At 37.5% G+C, this 18,309-nt stretch overlaps 1 protein-coding gene across 12 annotated transcripts in view; it reads right to left on the reverse strand.

The window, feature by feature from the left end:
* Window positions 1–2,853: 2,853 nt before the first annotated feature.
* POT1 (protection of telomeres 1) overlaps window positions 2,854–18,309 on the reverse strand; it is a 91,156-nt gene continuing 75,700 nt past the window's right edge. For all 12 annotated transcript variants that reach the window (XM_043463626.1, XM_043463627.1, XM_043463623.1 and 9 more), the window contains 5 exons: window positions 14,213–14,348; window positions 10,172–10,260; window positions 7,745–7,836; window positions 6,065–6,170; window positions 2,854–4,162 (listed from right to left, as the gene is read on the reverse strand). In XM_043463626.1, the coding sequence (XP_043319561.1) occupies window positions 4,050–4,162; window positions 6,065–6,170; window positions 7,745–7,836; window positions 10,172–10,260; window positions 14,213–14,348 (536 nt within the window). In that variant the 3' untranslated portion in view covers window positions 2,854–4,049. The remainder of the gene's footprint in view (window positions 4,163–6,064; window positions 6,171–7,744; window positions 7,837–10,171; window positions 10,261–14,212; window positions 14,349–18,309) is intronic.

An 18,309-nucleotide genomic window follows, 5' to 3' on the forward strand; every position in this document is an offset into this window, starting at 1 on the left:
TTTAATAAAACTCCAGAATACTGGAGTGGGTAGCCTTTCCCTTCTCCAGTGACTCGTCCCAACCCAGGTATGAAACCCAGGCCTCCCACATTGCAGGCAGATTCTTTACCAGCTGAGCCACAAGGGAAGCCCAGAGGGAAAACAATACCGGATAAAAGAGTCTAAACAGTAATAATTGCCCACTAAAACGTTACTGAGTGATTACAAACAAGTTTCTAACACACGAGTGTGTGTGTTAGTCACTCAGTCATGTCCAACTCTTTGCAACCCCATGGAATGTAGCCCACCAGGCTCTTCTATCCATGGAATTCTCCAGGCACGAATACTGGAGTAGGTAGCCATTCCCTTCTCCAGGGAATCTTCCTGATTCAGGGATCAAACCCAGGTCTCCAGCATTGCAGGCAGATTCTTTACCATCCTGAGCCACCAAGGAAGCCCCCTTATATGTGTACTAACAAAAAAAGTCTGCAGAGTGACAGAAGCAAGTTGCAGAAATATATTCGTAACATGATGCTATTTTAAAGATGTATATATATACATAGTTGTTCTCAGGAAAAAGTCTGGAAAATGATATACCAAGTTATTGAAAGTGTTTTCCTCTGGGGTGCTAGTTAAACCAGCAATTAATACAAACTTATATAGCTTATGCTGTTTCAAACTTTTACAAGTACATAGTACTTTCTTTTTTTTTTAAATGCTGGATAAAAGCAAAACTCAATGAAACACATGGTCGAAATTCAAGACACTGAAAATAATCAAAATAATGTAGTGTTTTTCCCAGGTACCAGTGAAATTTTCCAGAAGGTATAGAAGAGAGTTGGCTGGGTTAAGAGTCACAATTAGTGACAAACGAATGCTTTGACTTTGGAAACAAAATGGCACTAAGCTGGTAAGCAGGCGGGAGGAAGATTGGTCCAGTCTTGTAAGTTCAAGTAGCTTGGGTGGTGGCTTAGTTGCTAAATCCAGTCTGACTCTCTTGCAACCCCTGGACTGTAGCTCTCAAGGCTCCCCTGTCCATGGGATTTCCCAGGCAAGAGCCAGTCCCTTCTCCAGGGGATCTTCCTGACTCAGGGGTGGAAGCTGTGTCTTCTACATTGCTGGCAGGTTCTTTATTCCTGAGACACCAGGGTAGCCCCAAGCTTGGGTGCAGGATTCAAAAATCCAGCAGCCAGTATTGTGTGGCGACTGCTTTCCCAGACATGTATTCAGCTCCTTCAAGACTATCAACATCAACATTTCTGTGTTTATTTAGAAACAATGCCCAATGTGCAACAACGTGACCAGGGTAAAAAGAAGTGGGGAATGACGCACTCCTTCTTGGTAGGTGTAAATCCTTCAAATAAGGCAGTATGAGGGTGGCCACAGAAACAGCCTGCGAGCAGGTACTTTTCATTGTCACATCTAGATAAAGAAGGATCAACTGCCTCAAATTTTCTAAGACATGTACTCTCTTCCTCATATACAACAGGGCAGGGGCTTCAAGAGTTGATCCAGTAGTGTCTGAAACAATGGAAGTTGCGGAGACTAGAAACTGAGGAAGAGGCTGAACACAAACAGCGTTCTTAAGTTTATGTCATTTAGAGTCTGGTGGGAAGTTTCTACCACCATTCACAGGGACCACAAAGGGGACAGGGTTTCAACCTGGGCACAATGAACTAGGTGCTGCTCCAGAAAGGGAACTCCTCTAAAACTTAGGGTTCCAGATTAGGGTAAGGTACATGTATCACTGGATAAACACTACTGGTCAACAAACTCTTTTTGTTCAAAACTGACAATTTAGAAAACAAAACAAATGACAGTCTTGGGGTTTATCAAAATGAACAAAGAGAAAGCATGAAAACTCATAGGAAGAGTTACTTTATTAACAAGACAGCCCAGGCTGACACGTGTGGTACCCACTGCCCTCTGACCGCTACTCCCCTAGACTGGGTGCTTCTCGAAGGAAGAGAAAATGCCTCTCTCCCTCGTCTCCCTAGCGTACCACCAACACTGAAACATACTGACTCAATTGTATGGTTCTGAACACTTTTTTCCTCCAATGGTTTGAATCAAGATTTTGATTCAAACTCTTGATTCAATGTTTTGAATCCAAAACAGCAGCATCAGTCTCCTTCACTGTCTCGAACATGCTGACAATTTGGTGATGGGGGGAGATGGGTATTTAGCCATGGAGATGTGTTAATATACTCAGGAGCTCTAATTTAGAGTTATTGTGAACAGAGGAAATCAGATATCCAATCCTTTTTTGTCAATAATGTGTGAAAAACCTTTTGGTTAGTGTCAGAGAACACATCACTGACTTCTCTTTTAACCTATCTCCAACATTACTTCAGATATTTAAGGGAGAACTCACTTGCAGAAAAATCCCATGCTAGCTTTTGCTCTAGAATCCTGGGGTGGTTATTAGCAGTGCGGCCTCTGAGCAGAGACAGTGTGAATTGAAGTGCTGACTGACAATAATTGTATGCATTTAGGCAAGTCAGCTTGTCAAGTCTTAGTTTTCTTATCAGGAAAGTGGGTTGCCTGAAACTAAAATACATGTTAGTCACTCAGTCATGTCTGACTCTTTGTGATCCCAAGACTGTAGCCCACCAGGCTCCTCTGTCCATGGAATTCTCCAGGCAAGAATACTGGAGTGGGTAGCCATTCCCTTCTCCGGGAGATCTTCCTGACCCAGGGGTCAAACCAGGATCTTCTGCATTGCAGGCAGATTCTTTACCATCTGAGCCACCACAGAAGTCCAAAACACAAGTTAAGTACTTAGGTAATATGTATCTGTTATATTGATACATCTGCTTTGACTCTTCACTTCCAATCATGCCTCAGCTCAACATAGGGCAAATAAATAAAAAATTGAAATTATATATTTATTTATTCTTTATTAATACTGAACTAGGTAGATCTGTATCTCTCAGTTATCAGCAAATAACATACACAAATTTTTACACATATACAAATATATACAAGTATTTGTATAAAACTGAATACTCATGATTTTAAATTTGACAAATATCATCAGGTAAAAAGCAGACTATCATACTGAATTAATTTCTCTCTCAATGTTCAGCCTGAAATAGAAGTCTATTTTACACAAGATGCCTCACAAAAAGGTTGATACAAGTAAGCCACGAACACTGCAAATTTGACCACCTGATTAGATTTGAGGAGGAATGGAATAACTTCTAGTATCATGTAGAGAAACAAGCAATCAAAGCACATGAGTCTGAAAAAATGGAGTTATCCTCAACGGGTCAAAATCAGCACCCGAGGAAAGCAATTCCACTCCTTGCACTTAAAGCGAATCACTCTTTAAAGCACACTGTAGCTCACGCAGACAAGCACTTCTTCAAGGAGTACTTGTTTAAGCAGATCCCTCTGTACAAAAATGAAACAAATCAAATCCTTGCATTCAGTAAAAGTTGAAGGTTTAAGGTGAGGACACTCCCTAAGCCCATAGGCTTGCTAAAATCATCCACATGGCTGATGTAATGCTGATGCTTTTTCTTCAGAAAAAGCAGTTCAACCAGTGATGGTGGATGGCAGAGAGATCAGTGGGTGACACATGGGGAACCAACAGGGGAGGGTTTCCAGGGTGCTCGTGCTCAACAGCTCAGTTGGGTCCAACCCTTTGTGACCCCATGGACTGCAGTCCCCCAAGCTCCTCTGTCCACGGAATTTTGCAGGCAAGAATACTGGAGTGGGTTGCCATTTCCTACTCCAACTGTTAGGGCAGAGAAGCAAAATAGCTTCTCTGAAAGGAGAAGAGTCAAGAGTAAGTGAAAACATAGTCCTTATTTATTTGATGTCTCTCTTTTATACCCCTCACAGCTATCATATTGGAGATTCTGAGCAACAGGAACATTTTGAACTTACAAGAAGGCATTAAGATAACACAATGCCTATTGGTCAAAAAAACAAAAAAACAACTGGCTAAAATGGAAAATCAACTACAGAATTAGATATTTCATGTGTTTTATAGCAATCTCATAGAAAATGGCAATGTTTTCTAAAAGTACAATATTTCATATGCTCTAAGCTGAATGTCAAAATTAGATAACATCATCTGCAATTGTAGTATCAAAAATCTGATAGCATATCTGCTGCTCCTTTCCACTTGTGACATTATATGACCTGATGAAGAATTCCAGCCACGGATACGCATCTACAAATCAAAAAAAGAAGTGATACTGAATCATTAAAACTAAACATATAGCTCAGTAATATGTATCTAAGCATAACACTTAACTAGTAAAATTAACATATTTAATTTAGCTTGAGAAGTAAATAAATACACTCACCAAATTTAACATCATCTGTTCTTTCAAATACACACTGGCTTCATGTTACTGCTTTGCAGCAATTCTGACTAATTTGAATTTTTTCCCAATAACAAGAAAAAGTAATGATGTAGGGTTTTCAAAACATTTGATATCATAGGTAGTAATCTAAATCATTCCAACTTTTTTTTACATTTTATTTTTGGCTGTGCTGGGTCTTTGCTGCTACTTGGGCTTTCTTCTCTAGTTACAGTGAGTGGGAGCTACTCTCCTGGCAGCGCACGGGCTTCATTACGGTGGCTTCTCTCGTTGCAGAGCACAGGCTCTAGAGCGCGCGGGCTTCAGCAGTTGAGCCGCAGGAGCGCTAACGAGCAGGCTCAGTAGTTACAGCACACAGGCTGAGCTGCCCCGTGGCATGTGGGGTCTTCCTGGGCCAGGGATTGAACGTGCGTCTCCTGCACTGGAAGGCAGATTCTCAACCACTGGACCACCAGACAAGTCCCTGGTGCGGACTTTCCTTTCTTTTTTTCCTGCCGAGTACTTGCTGATCTCCCCTGTTTTGCTTGTCTTGGCTGACTGTGAAGAAGCCAGCTCACCTTTACATCTGTCTAGCTGAAAGCCCTGTCAGGTACCAGGTACTCTGTCCAGGCAATATGGCAGCCACAGGTGCCATTTCCGAGCTTTGGTCATGACCACAGTGAATCTATATATACCTTCTAGAACAGTCTGGTAATATTTCTTAAAGTTTGAATTTGAAAGACTCTTAATATAGTCCTAACTGTTGGCAAGGGTCAAGCAAGACAGGCTTCTCCCACACTGTCGTTAGAACCATGAATAGGGAAAATGCTCTTGAAAAGCCATCTGGCAGTATGTATCAAAAGCCTATCACATCTATGCTTTTTGATATGACTGTTTTATTTTCAAATATCTATCCAAAAGAACTCAACAGCCAATAAAAATGAAAACTGACATCAAATAAAAGTATGTAAGTTAGACTTAGTTATGGATGTACAAAAACTCTCTCTTTGGAATTGTTATAAAATGCAAAGACTGATCAGGGGAAAATAAAACCTGATTTAAGACAAACTATAAAAGTTAAACTGACAACAGCTAAATTTGCTGCTGGTAAAATCTGTTACTGATGAAAAATTGTGATAAGAAGTCAAATTGCCTTAAAATGATTTAGATCTGCACATTTAAGGCAAAGAGAAATAATGGCCACCAAAGGGTGTAGGTGTAATCAATGCAACCTGACTTGAAGACTGGCTGGTGATCAAATATTACACAGAAAACAACAAAAGCTAACAAAATATTTAGTAAAATAAAAACTTATAAAATCTGAAATTAGCTAATATTGAATAAACAATTCATTAGTGAACTAAGTGAGTTTTTTATAGGAAATGTTTGTCAAAATTTCATCCCTGTTGGCTCAATTTCAACTGTTTGCATGCACAAGCAGCTTATCAAATGTGTTTGCGATCAAAACTGCCTCCCCTAAAAAAAAAAAAAAAAAAAAAAAAAAAAAAAAAAAACTGCCTCCCCTGATACATTTCAAAATATATAAAAAATCTTTTTTTCATTTCAGGAATTATGATTCATACCTGTCTTATCCTTGCCACAGTCTTCATCAGTAGGTAGGTCATATGGTCTCATCAATCACTAATTTATAAATTTATATGGATTCAGATTTCAAAACTTTTTTACCTCTCAAGGTCCAGAGATTAGCCATAAGCTAAGTATTATTTCAAGAAAAAGAATGAATGGCATTAACAAATATTACTGCCTACCAATTTTTGCTCCTGGGGGACAAAACATATCCATGATCATTTCCATGTTATGCTGAAGATTATCATTGTTTAAGACTTCTGATGCTGGAATCTGGAAGAAATTTTCCTTAAGAAAAACATGAAGAAACAAGGAAATGATTAGAAGTTATAATCAATGTGAAAGTATTTGAATATTATCTAATTAAAATCATCTAAACTATTTCACCCTATTTATATTGTAGAATTCATAAACTAGAGTGCTAAACTCTCCATTACTTTAATCTAAAGACAGCTTTGAGATACACATAAAATCAAGTTAAATTGTTTTGACATAATGATAAAAGTAGTGAGCAGAACACAGTGAAGTTTACTACTCTCTTGACAGCACATAGACTAAGCACCTACAGTGTCTAAGTGCCGAGTTTAAAAGAGTATAATATATACTATATATTTATTTGTTTAACTTTTTTCTCCTCTACTATTTGTAAGATCTAGGAGGGAAAGGAGTTTGCTTGCTTCACTCACTGCCATGTTCCTATCACAAAGAATAGCACTTGGCATAGAGCAGGTGCTCATTAAATATTTAATAAATGGATAAACTGATTAGGCAGAAGAAAAGGTGTCCTCATCTTTATCCCAGATTTGTTCCCAATGTGTGTAGTAAAAACCGCACTGGCCTGTGCCCTCAGTTTCTGAGAGGTAACCTCTAAAACCTTGGAACATCACGCCTCACAGATGTGTCTGCATTTGCCTGGGGAACCTGGGTCACTCTAACACTGTGATTTAGGGTGGAGAGTTTGGAGCATGTGGTTTTAACCTGACCGCTGGAGGGGCTGAAGACTGAGATAAGTCACAGGGGCAGCCAATAATGACTACCTGATGAAGCTCCAATAAAAACTGGATACTAAGGCTCCTTTGGGCTGCCCTGGTTGGCAACACCTCACGTGGACTGCTACACATCATTACCGGGAAAGTAACACTGTCCACAACTCCACAGGAAGAGAACAAATGTTAGCTCCATGTCTGAAACTTTCCTGGATTCAGATTCATGCACCTCTTCCCTTGATGATTTTAACCTATACCCTTTAGCCATAATAAATTGTTAACAGTGAGCATAATGCACACAGTAAGTTTTGTGAGTCTTTCTAGTAAATTATCAAAACTAAGAGTGGTTGTGGAGACCTCTGTACTTTCGATTGGTGTCAGAGGTAAGGGTCTTGGTCTAGGGAACCCCTCAACTTGAAATTGTTAGAAATGAAGGTAGTCTTGTAGATAGCTACCAAGCTTCACATAATACAATGGATCTCCCCTTCAAAGTAATTTCATTCTTTCTAACATGAAATGTTGGAGACTTAAAAAGCCCAGTGAAATGCTAATAGATAACGCCTGAGGGTATGGCCACACCTCGGCCTCCTGTTCTTGGAGTGGAACTTCTGCATGGTATAGAGAAGGAGTCTTTCCTTAAATGCTGATTTTTCAATTTCTCACTATTCACATATTAAGATTACAGTGTCAAATCCAGAGAGTAAATACATACATAATTTAAGATTTATGTGCTTGTGTTTTATTTATTCTTCTGAGTTGCCTTAAATGTTCTCAGTAATAAGGTAGGCATGGATAAATATATTAAAATTCAAAAAAGTACTATTTTGGAAATATCTTCTAATAGTTAGAAATATCTTCACTACCTCTGTTACTTACAGAATCCATGAGGTAAGCTTCCAATACTCCCGTTCCGTCGTCAAGGGTAAATGTCATCACAAACACTTGTCGGAGGGGAACAATGCCCAGTGCTAATGAAGGAAAAAAGTTGAAACCATATGAATCTCCTACGTCATTTTTCTTTGACCACACTATGCTCCCTCCAGTGGAGTCACAACCACTGGACCACTAAGAAGTCCCACTATGCCTTTTAATAACAGTAAAGAAAAAAGTTGTTTTGTGATATTATGTTCCTGTTAATCTTGTTTACTAAAATAATTCAAGAGATTAAAAAAAAAAAAAAAAGCACTCCTTTTTGTTCCCTGATACTAATATGTTAAGCTCATTTCAGAAGGGTAATTTTGGAATATTATACTACACCTGTATAGAGACAATGACTCAAAAGCAATGGTATCTTTGTTAATTTTATTTTCAAAAATTTATGTTTTGGCTGCACTGGGTCTTCCCTGTGCATGAGAGCTTTTTCTAGTTGTGAGTGGCAAGCGGGGGACACTCTCCATTGCAGTGCAGGGGCTTCTCACTGTGGGGGCTTCTCTTGTTGCGGAGCACAGGCTCTTGAGTGTGGGCTCAGTGGCCAGGGCACAAGGGCTTAGCTGCTCTGCGGCATGTGGGATCTTCCCAGACGAGGGAGGGAACCCATGTCCTTGTATTGTCCTGGATTCTTAACCACTGGACCATCAGAGAAGTCCCAGTATCTTTTTAAAAAACTAAATACTGATATAGCATTATCTTTAAAATGAGTCGATCTTCATAGAAAATATAAAAGGCAATTCACTGCATGTTAGCTTATGAAAGAGAAAATTTAAATGTCAGAATGTTCTTAAAAAAAATAGCATACAGTTCAATGGTTAGGATTTTGTAACCTGTCTCTATCCTTTGGATTTTAAGCACAGAGATCACTTATTTTTTAAAAGATAGCATCTGGTTGAATGATGCCAGAATCTGAGATTTCATAATTTGGTTAAGATGAGGAAAAAGGAAGAAATTAAAGTGATACTAAATCATATGAAAATGTACAGGTTAAAATGAACATCTTACTTTGTGTCTATAAATGAAAGACATTCAAGATGCTTATATAATGGAATATTGTCTTCCATCTGTGGAATTCATATTCAAATATGACTAATAAAGGGGGCAAGTAAGAAAAATAAATTAGGGCATACAGACATGAGAAAAATCACTAATACAGAGGAACTGATTTTCAAGATTCAAAAGTACTCAATAGACTGTGGGCTAAAACCAAGAAGGATGAACAGAAAACCTACTCTAAGAGACCAATAAGCAAACGAAGAACTACATTAAGTACAGGATGATGAGACCAAGCTTGAAGGACACAGCAAGAAACTCATGCAAAAGTTAACCTGGATTTTAACTGGACCACAAACAAAACATGAATTAGTAGTATCACATAGCTAAATTAAAAGAGAAAGAAAACAAAAGTAAGAATACAAACCAATATCTACACAATAAAATTTTCAGGCAAGCAGGAGCACTGTCCAATTTTAGGGAATAAAGGTTTTCTCCATATTCTGAACTGGCCAACATCTGCAGTCCTATTTCTAGCTTTGAGTACCAAACTTTGAGAAGAACATGGGTAAAATGGAATGCTTATTGAAGAGAAGAAATAAAGCAGTAAGAAACATGAGAAAATACCAAAGGAAGTGTGGATACCTGCTTGGAGAAATAAGGACTTAATGAATACTTGACAGATTACATTCAAATGCACAGTCTACTGATTTTATAGAAGAGGGAACACACGGACTCTAATTCTCTTAACAGTAGACAGAACATGACTCATGTTGAAATTGCAGGTAAGCAGATTTTGCCCCACTGTTAAGTACTGCATCTGAAAAATAGGATTTGTTACCTTACAATGAAAATCCCGAGGACAGAGGAGCCTGGTGGGCTGCTGTCCGTGGGGTCTCACAGAGTTGGACACAACTGAAGTGACTTAGCAATGTAAATGGGTCCCTAGTCGCTGAGAGTTTTAAGCCAAGGCTGGATGACCACAGTTAATGATGTGATATAAAAAGACTCTTATTATTCCAGCTAAAGACTTGTAATAGGTAAAAAGTTCTAATAGCTAGCTCTAAAATTCTTTTCAAACCCAAGATACCATAAACTGGAGAGATTTTTCACAAGTTGTATTTATGATTAATACTAAATTATTGAAAATTAAAATGTAGTAACTGAAAAATACTGGAAGATTCTTAAAAGTACATTTTCAGGTTTTTAAAATATTTAAATTTTTATTATGATGACTGTGAATGGTTCTGCTTAAGAAAAACTAAACTTTAGCATAACCTTTGCTCTGATTTTAAAATATCCACAAATACTGAAATATTATCAGTGAGATTATCCTATACAAAGACAGTTACAATTACAGGACAGAGAAATTTAGCTAACCTTCTGCCACAGAAGAAGGAATCCACGATGTTTTATTAACCAGGGAATTTAGATTTTTTATTGGTCTCAAACTAGAGCAGTGTTTACATCTGAAATCAATAAAAGAAAAAATAATTTATTATAAGTAATTATTACAACTCATTTAATTATTATAAATCTTTGCTGTTCAAGCATGCACAATTTAAGAAGTATATTATTAAACAAAAGAGCACTGCAATTTCTGTATTTTAATGTGCATATTACAAACAGAATTATTAAAACAAATAAACTCCTTACAATAGAAGCAATCAAAAAAGATAGTACAGTCAGAATTTACATTGCTAAGCTGACAATGAGAAAGGGTCCAGGTGCAGGCTGTTAATTAATTTGGCTAATTTCCTTATTCGTAAAGCGAAAAACTCTAAAGACTCTTTTGATTTATGGCTCTGAGAACAATATGTAATACCCAAGACCTTAAATTTATAAATATAGCCAATAGGAGAAAGTTACTCTAACTAAAGAAGTTAGTACTAGGACATATTTAGAGAATCATAGTTTATGATGCCTAATGCTATAGTTAGGGGTTTCCCAGGTGGCAGAGTGGTAAAGAATCTGCCTGTCAATGCAGGACAAGTGGATTCAATCCCTGGGCTAGGAAGATCTTTTGGAGGAAATGCTAACCCACTCCAGTATTCTTGCCAGGATAATTCAACGGAGAGAGGAGCCTGATGGGCTACAGTCCATGGAGTCACAGAGCTGGACAAGACTGAGCAACTGGGCATGCATGCACAATACTATATTTATTCTTTGTAATATAAACCAGTCTAAAATCATATAATACACTTAAATTGTACATTATCTAGTATAGATATTTTGCTTTACTAATATATAAACATTGTAAATATAAGTAATTTACTTTTTATTATATATTAATATTTAGGAGATATTGATAAGAAAATATGCTTGAACAAAAATATAAAAATTAACATTCAAAAGGTTCATGCAGAATACTTTTCATTTGCAATCTGGGGAGGAACAGAGGGTAACTATATTAAATATTATCTCCTTCCACTCTTCAAATACACCAAAGCATCTTCTTTAACAGAAAAAGGTAACTGGGGGAGTTACCTCTAAAAATGGCCATAATATTAAACTTTAGACATTGATCAAGTATACAAATTAAAAATTAAAAAGTAACAAGCATAAATTAGAGAATTCATTACTTCCAAAGTAATGAAAGAGGAAAAAGGAGAAAAACAAGAACATTTTTATAAACTAATCCAATAGATGACTGGAGAAAAAAAGTAATAACAAAAAAGGATGAAAAGGGAAACAACAATACTATGGTAAGTGTGGAGAAGGCAATGGCAACCCACTCCACTGTTCCTGCCTGGAGAATCCCATGGACAGAGGAGCCTGGCGGCTACAGTCCACGGGGTCCCAAGAGTTGGACATGACTTAGCAGCTAAACCACCACCACCACCACCACCAAGGGTAAAACAACATGAAATATAGTGTAGAAATAAAACCTAGATGTTTCAGCAATTAACTTATTTTAAAATCATCTACAAAAAACAACTAAAATCTACTGGTATTCATTTATGAGACCTACTAAAATACAACAACAAAGAAATATAAAAGCAATGGGCTGAGAATAAGGTACACCATGCAATTAATTACCAACCAAAAAAGCTGATACAGTTATAAGAATATGAAAAAAAATAAACTTTACAGCAAAAAATCATGATTATAGATGAAGTTTTTACATAAGGACATACAATACACTGAATTCACCAAGAAGATGAAATGCTGAACCTGAATGAACAAGCAAAAAAGACTCAAAACATATAAAGCACACATTGACAGAATAAAATGTCACAAACTCACAATCACAGAGGACATTAACTGTAGCCTCTAAGAAGGTACTGTATAGATAAAATGACAAAGGAAAGAAGGTTTGGATACAATTAATAAGCTTGTCTAATGAACATAACTAAATACTACTAAACATTAAACACAACTGTTAGAAAATACACATTCTTTTAAAAATCTATGTAATATGTACAAATTATGAAAAAACATATTCCTTGATAAAGCGAAGATGAATCATTATGAAATACATCAACCTACTTGGTTAAAAAGTAATTAACTAAAATATAAATAAGAAAGTAGCACCTAAAATGAGTGTGTGAAAAATTTAAAATACACAGTGAAATAATTAATGGGCCAAAGAAATCATAATGGAAATTGTGAAACATTTAGAAATGACAAGAAAAATAGGACCTATCAAACCTTCGGTTAAAGCTATGGCTATTTTCTCAGGGGAAAATTATAGACTTCAATATAAATATTTAAATGTATACTAAAAAACAATGAATTAAGTGAGGCAAACATTCAATTTAAAACATTACAAAAACGGAGTACTAAGGAAATCTACAGAAAGTAAAGGAAAAAAGTAAAGAACAATAACAAACAAAATACAGACCATCAACAAAACAAAAGCTAGTTGTTGCTTTGGCAAAAAAGGCCAAGGATCAAAAAGTTGCAAATAATATGAAGTGAATTCAAGAAGAGGAAGATTTAGGCACTATGAATAATTTTATGTCAATAAATTTAAACCTGAAAAACAAACAAAATACTATTCTAGAAAACTTTCATTACTAAAATAGATTCAAGGACAAACAAATTCTTAAAAGATATGCAACTGCTAAAAAACTGAAGCAGTGGTTTCAGTTCTATTAAAAAAGTATCATATCCAGAAATCTAAGTCAAGTTTTATAAAAACTTTAAGGTCTTGTCAAACATTTTGGTAAATATGAATATACTAATCTTGGAAAAATCTATAAAATAAAAGGAACCATAGTTTAAAAAGTATAGGACAGGCTAGAAGTTTGATGAGATGCATGTAACTGCATATAAAAGCTTACAAAAATTCTTTCTACATCTCTTTGTAGAATTATTAGAATCGGTTAAACACACAAGACTTCCCTGGTGGCTCAGACAGTACAGAATCCTCCTGCAACGTGGGAGACATGGGCTGGATCCCTGGGTTGGGAAGATCCCCTGGAGGAGGGCATGGCAACCCACTCCAGTATCCTTGCCTGGAGAATCCCCTGGACGGAGGAGCCTGGCGGCTACAGTCCATGGGGTCACAGAGTCGAACACAACTGAGTGACTAAGCACATAGCACAAACACACACAAGAAGCAAAACAGGGGCCAACAAGTGGAAAATCTGTACATGGAATTCACAGAAGAGAAAACCTAGATAGCCAACAAGCAGGAGAGATGTTTAAACTCACCAAAACAACATAGACACTATTTGATACTCATCAGTCTAACAAAATCACAAGTCAGACTAATACCAAGAACTAAGTGTCAAGGAGAATCCAAGGTAAGCAAATTTTTACACATTGCTGATTCACCCATACGGCAATCCACTCCAGTATTCTTGCCTGGAGAGTTCCATAAACAGGAATCTGGAGGGCTACAGTCCACAGGGTCACAAATGGTCAGACACAACTGAAGTAACTTAGCATGCACACACGCACGACTGAACCATAATCACTGGGAAACAGTCTGGTGTTCTCCAATAAAGCAGAAAATATTCTATAGCCCAAGGTTTCACAAAGCAGAACCCTTTGACTGTTTGATCAGGTGGAAACACAGGTGCTATCTACACTGCCTCTTTCCAAACCTAGTAAGTAGCTCCTAATGTATTTTTATATCTTTTACTTTCTCACTGGCAACTCATTTATAACTTTGTGGCACAGAAATTCTGGAATTCAATTACCTAACTTTTACTAGCATGCAGCTCTGAACCTTCTCTGTAACAAGTATCTAAATTTTTAGAAAGCAAATGAATATTAGCTTTTAGAGCAGCCTTAAACCTAGCAGAGTACAGACACTCAATATACATGCTATTCAAGAAGATACATGTACCAAAAAAATCTATCACCTATAAACTGGTACTCAACCACTATCCACTGAATACAGTAGTAACACGTGGGATAAAATAATAAACAAATACATAAAATTAAAAATTCCCATTATTGAAAACATACCCATAGTGATGTATTTTTCCTTGTATAAGAAATGGAGCTGAAAGGTCAAGGACTTCCAGGTCTTCATGGCCAGATCTTACAGGAATTACACTATGAAACTTGTCTGAGAGTTTGCAGATTTCACTGAGTGTACCTCCTATTAAAAGGGAACAAATAAACCCTTCAAATAGTACAAATATAAAGTAGACAAACTGGGGTATTTATTGTGCAACACCTTAGGGGCAGTAAAAGACTAAAAGGATGGACAGAAAAAGACAACACATGCCATGAATTTAACACACTTATACATTTATTGTTAAAAACAGAAATTTGTAAACTTAGGATCCTATTCATTGATTAAAGAAACCACTAAGCAAAATGCTGAGATATAAGCAAAACAAAAGGTTTGTGAAATATGAACCATCATCTTTTAAAATTTATACAAATTGCTCTTTATGCCTGAACACTTCGGTTCAAATGACCTAAAAAGAATGAAGTTGAGAATGAAAAAATGACAGGATTCCCACTATTAAGTTTGCTATACACTACTAATGTCTAGGCAAATTTAGTCTTGAGTTTGAAATGAATCTTTTCAGTTTTCACTTCAGTTCAGTTCAGTCTCTCAGTCGTGTCTGACTCTGCGACCCCATGGACTGCAGCACGCCAGGCCTCCCTGTCCATCACTAACTCCTGGAGTTTACTCAAACTCATGTCCACTGAGTTGGTGATGCCATACAACCATCTCATCCTCCGTCGTCCCCTTCTCCTCCTGCCCTCAATCTTTCCCAGCATCAGGGTCTTTTCCAATGAGTCAGTTCTTTGCATCAGGTGGCCAAAGTATTGGCGCTTCAGCCTCAACATCAGTCCTTCCAATGAACACTTAGGACTGATCTCCTTTAGGATGGACTGGATGGATTTCCTTGCAGTCCAAGGGACTCTCAAGAGTCTTCTCCAATACCACAGTTCAAAAGCATCAATTCTTCGGCACTCAGCTTTCTTTATAGTCCAACTCTCACATCCATACGTGACCACTGGAAAAACCATAGCCTTCACTAGATGGACCTTTGTTGGTGAAGTAATGTCTCTGCTTTTTAATATGCTATCTAGGTTGGTCATAACTTTCCTTCCAAGGAGTAAGCATCTTTTCATTTCATGGCTGCAATGACCATTTGCAGTGATTTTGGAGCCCCAAAAAATAAAGTCTGACAGTTTTCACTGTCTCCCCATCTATTTGCTCATGAATGATGGGACCGGATACCATGATCTTAGTTTTCTGAATGTTGAGCTTTAAGCCAACTTTTTCACTCTCCTCTTTCACTTTCATCAAGAGGCTCTTTAGTTCTTCTTTGTTTTCTGCCATAAAGCTGGTGTCATCTGCATATCTGAGGTTATTGATAATTCTCCCAGCAATCTTGATTCCAGCCTGTGCTTCCTCCAGCCCAGTATTTCTCATGATGTACTCTGCATATAAGTTAAATAAGCAGGGTGACAAGATACAGCCTTGACGGACTCCTTTCCCTATTTGGAACCAGTCTGTTGTTCCATGTCCAGTTCTAACTGTTGCTTCTTGACCTGCATACAATTTCTCAACTGGCAGATCAGTTCAGTTCAGTCGCTTGGTTGTGTCCGACTCTTTTCAACCCCATGAACCACAGCACATCAGGCATTCCTATCTATCACCAACTGCCGGAGTCTACCCAAACCCACGTCCATTGAGTCGGTGATGCCAACCAACCATCTCATCCTCTGTCATCCCCTCTCCTCCTGCCCTCAATCTTTCCCAGCATCAGGGTCTTTTCAAATGAGTCAGCTCTTCGCATCAGGTGGCCAAAGTATTGGAGTTTCAGCTTCAACATCAGTCCTTCCAATGAATACCCAGGACTGATCTCCTTTAGGAGGCAGGTCAGGTGGTCTGGTATTCCCATCTCTCAGAATTTTCCACAGTTTGTTGTAATCCTCACAGTCAGTGGCTTTGGCATAGTCAATAAAGCAGAAATAGATGTTTTTCTGGAATTCTCTTGCTTTTCTGATGATCCAGTGGATGTTAGCAATTTGATCTGGTTCCTCTGCCTTTTCTAAAACCAGCTTGAACATATGGAAGTTCATGGTTCACAGTTCTTTTCAGTTTAACATTTAATTTAAATATAGATGTGAACAGTTCAAGTAATCGAAACTCCTGTATAGTGTTTGTACATTTTTCCTATGAAAAATCATCACACCCAAATGTTATGACAGGAAGGGCACTAAAACCATCAAGTTGGCTGAGAAGAAATAGAATGTTCAATGGCATACCATTATTAGAAGGCAGCCTTATCTCTGATTACTCAAACCTACCAGTACCTTTTCTGGTACACTTTTACTTAGACTGATAATTTTTCCTCTCCAGGGAAACAGAACAGAATTTATAAAAATAGTTCTGTGTATTTCCTAAAGTTTGTGTAAAATTTGTAATGTTGAAATTCAATTGTGAGGGGGAAGTATTTCTGGCATAGCATAGTGGAGTAAAAACATTCAAAAATACACATCTCTATAATAGCAAAAATAACTTTGGCAAAAATTATCAAATTCAACTTTTTCAGAACTCTATTTACGGTAAAGAAACTGCCTGCAATGTGGGAGGCCTGGGTTCAATCCCTGGGTTAGGAAGATCTCTGGGAGGAGTGCATGGCAATCCACTCCAGTATTCTTGCCTGGAGAATTCCAACCACAGAGGAGCCTTGCAGGCTACAGTCCGTGGGGTCACAAAGAGTCAGACAGGACTGAGTGACTAAGTACAGAAATTAACCAAAGGTTTGCAACAATTCAAGGAGTGTTCATTCAAAAAAAGTGGATAAATCTTGGTGAGAACAGCAAGCTTTGTGGCATTTTAACTTGCCCAACTCCCATACCTCTTTTCTCAGCTCTGTAATAGCAGGATCTAACTACAGTTAAGATCCTAGCCTAGGCTTGGAGTTATAATACTCAGAAATATGATAAAATAAAAATAGCCTGGCTGGCTATAGTCTATAGGGTTGCAAATAAAGCTAGTTACACATCAGGTTTCCTACTCTAGGTGTTGAAGTTACATAGATTAAAATTACATGCATTCTGACCTCAGGGAATTTTTACATTCTAATAAAGACAACAAATCTATAAACAGACAGCTAAAGCACAAATATAAGAAAAATACCCTACTAGAAGTTCATATGGTATGTAATAAGAACCACTCAAATCTGCCTGATGAATCAGAAAAATGCCTGATGCATGTAGGTGTTCATTAAATATTATATGTGAATTGCTGAATAAGGAGAATTGCTGCATTTACTTCTGAAGAAGTTTTAGAGCAGAATTTCCCAGGAAAGTGGCAATGGAATGGCAAAGTGCTACAGAGAAATACACTAGGTTTAGGATGTATGACCAGTTCAGTACGCCTAGAGGGTGGGATGGGAATTGAGGTAGGAGATGAGACTGAAAGTTGGAGGGATAACTGGTAATTAAAGACAGAAGCAGGAACTACAGGGACTTCTTTGTTAAGCTTCCTTTGGACGCTCAAGGCCAACTTGGCTAAGCACAGAATTCTGTGGGAGGCAGGCAGCAAAGCACAGAAGGACCCGAAGGCGTATTTGACATCCTCTTAGTTGGCTCTACAAGGACAGTTCTAATATAGTCTGATAGGATCATGGCTTTATTTTATTTTTAGGGCATATAAATAGTCTTACTCCATTTGTGTGTGTGTGTCTTTCTGTTTTTATGTCTATCTCCTGGTACAGGTAAAAATACTGTTAATGGAGTAAGATATCACATTTCACTCATAAAAGTGGCCAAGTCTTTTAAAGCTCTAGTATATCATAATGATGAGGGTAGGGGAACAGATAATTTCATATGCTACTAAAGCATATGCACACTACGATAACTTTCCTAGAGAGAAACTGGGTAACATTTACTTAATTCTTTGTGCTCCCATAATTACACTTCATCCAGAGGGAGATAAAGTTTTTCACAGAGTTACTATGTCAAAAAACAGGAAGCAACTCAGTTTCACTAGTCATTATACTGGGAAAGATCTTTCTCTCTCTGTGGTTGTTTTCTCATGTATAAAATAGCTTATAATAATAGTACCAACTTCACAGGATTATTGT

The sequence above is a fragment of the Cervus canadensis genome, chromosome 3 (genome assembly GCF_019320065.1).
Source record: "Cervus canadensis isolate Bull #8, Minnesota chromosome 3, ASM1932006v1, whole genome shotgun sequence".
In the NCBI taxonomy this organism is placed as follows: domain Eukaryota; kingdom Metazoa; phylum Chordata; class Mammalia; order Artiodactyla; family Cervidae; genus Cervus; species Cervus canadensis.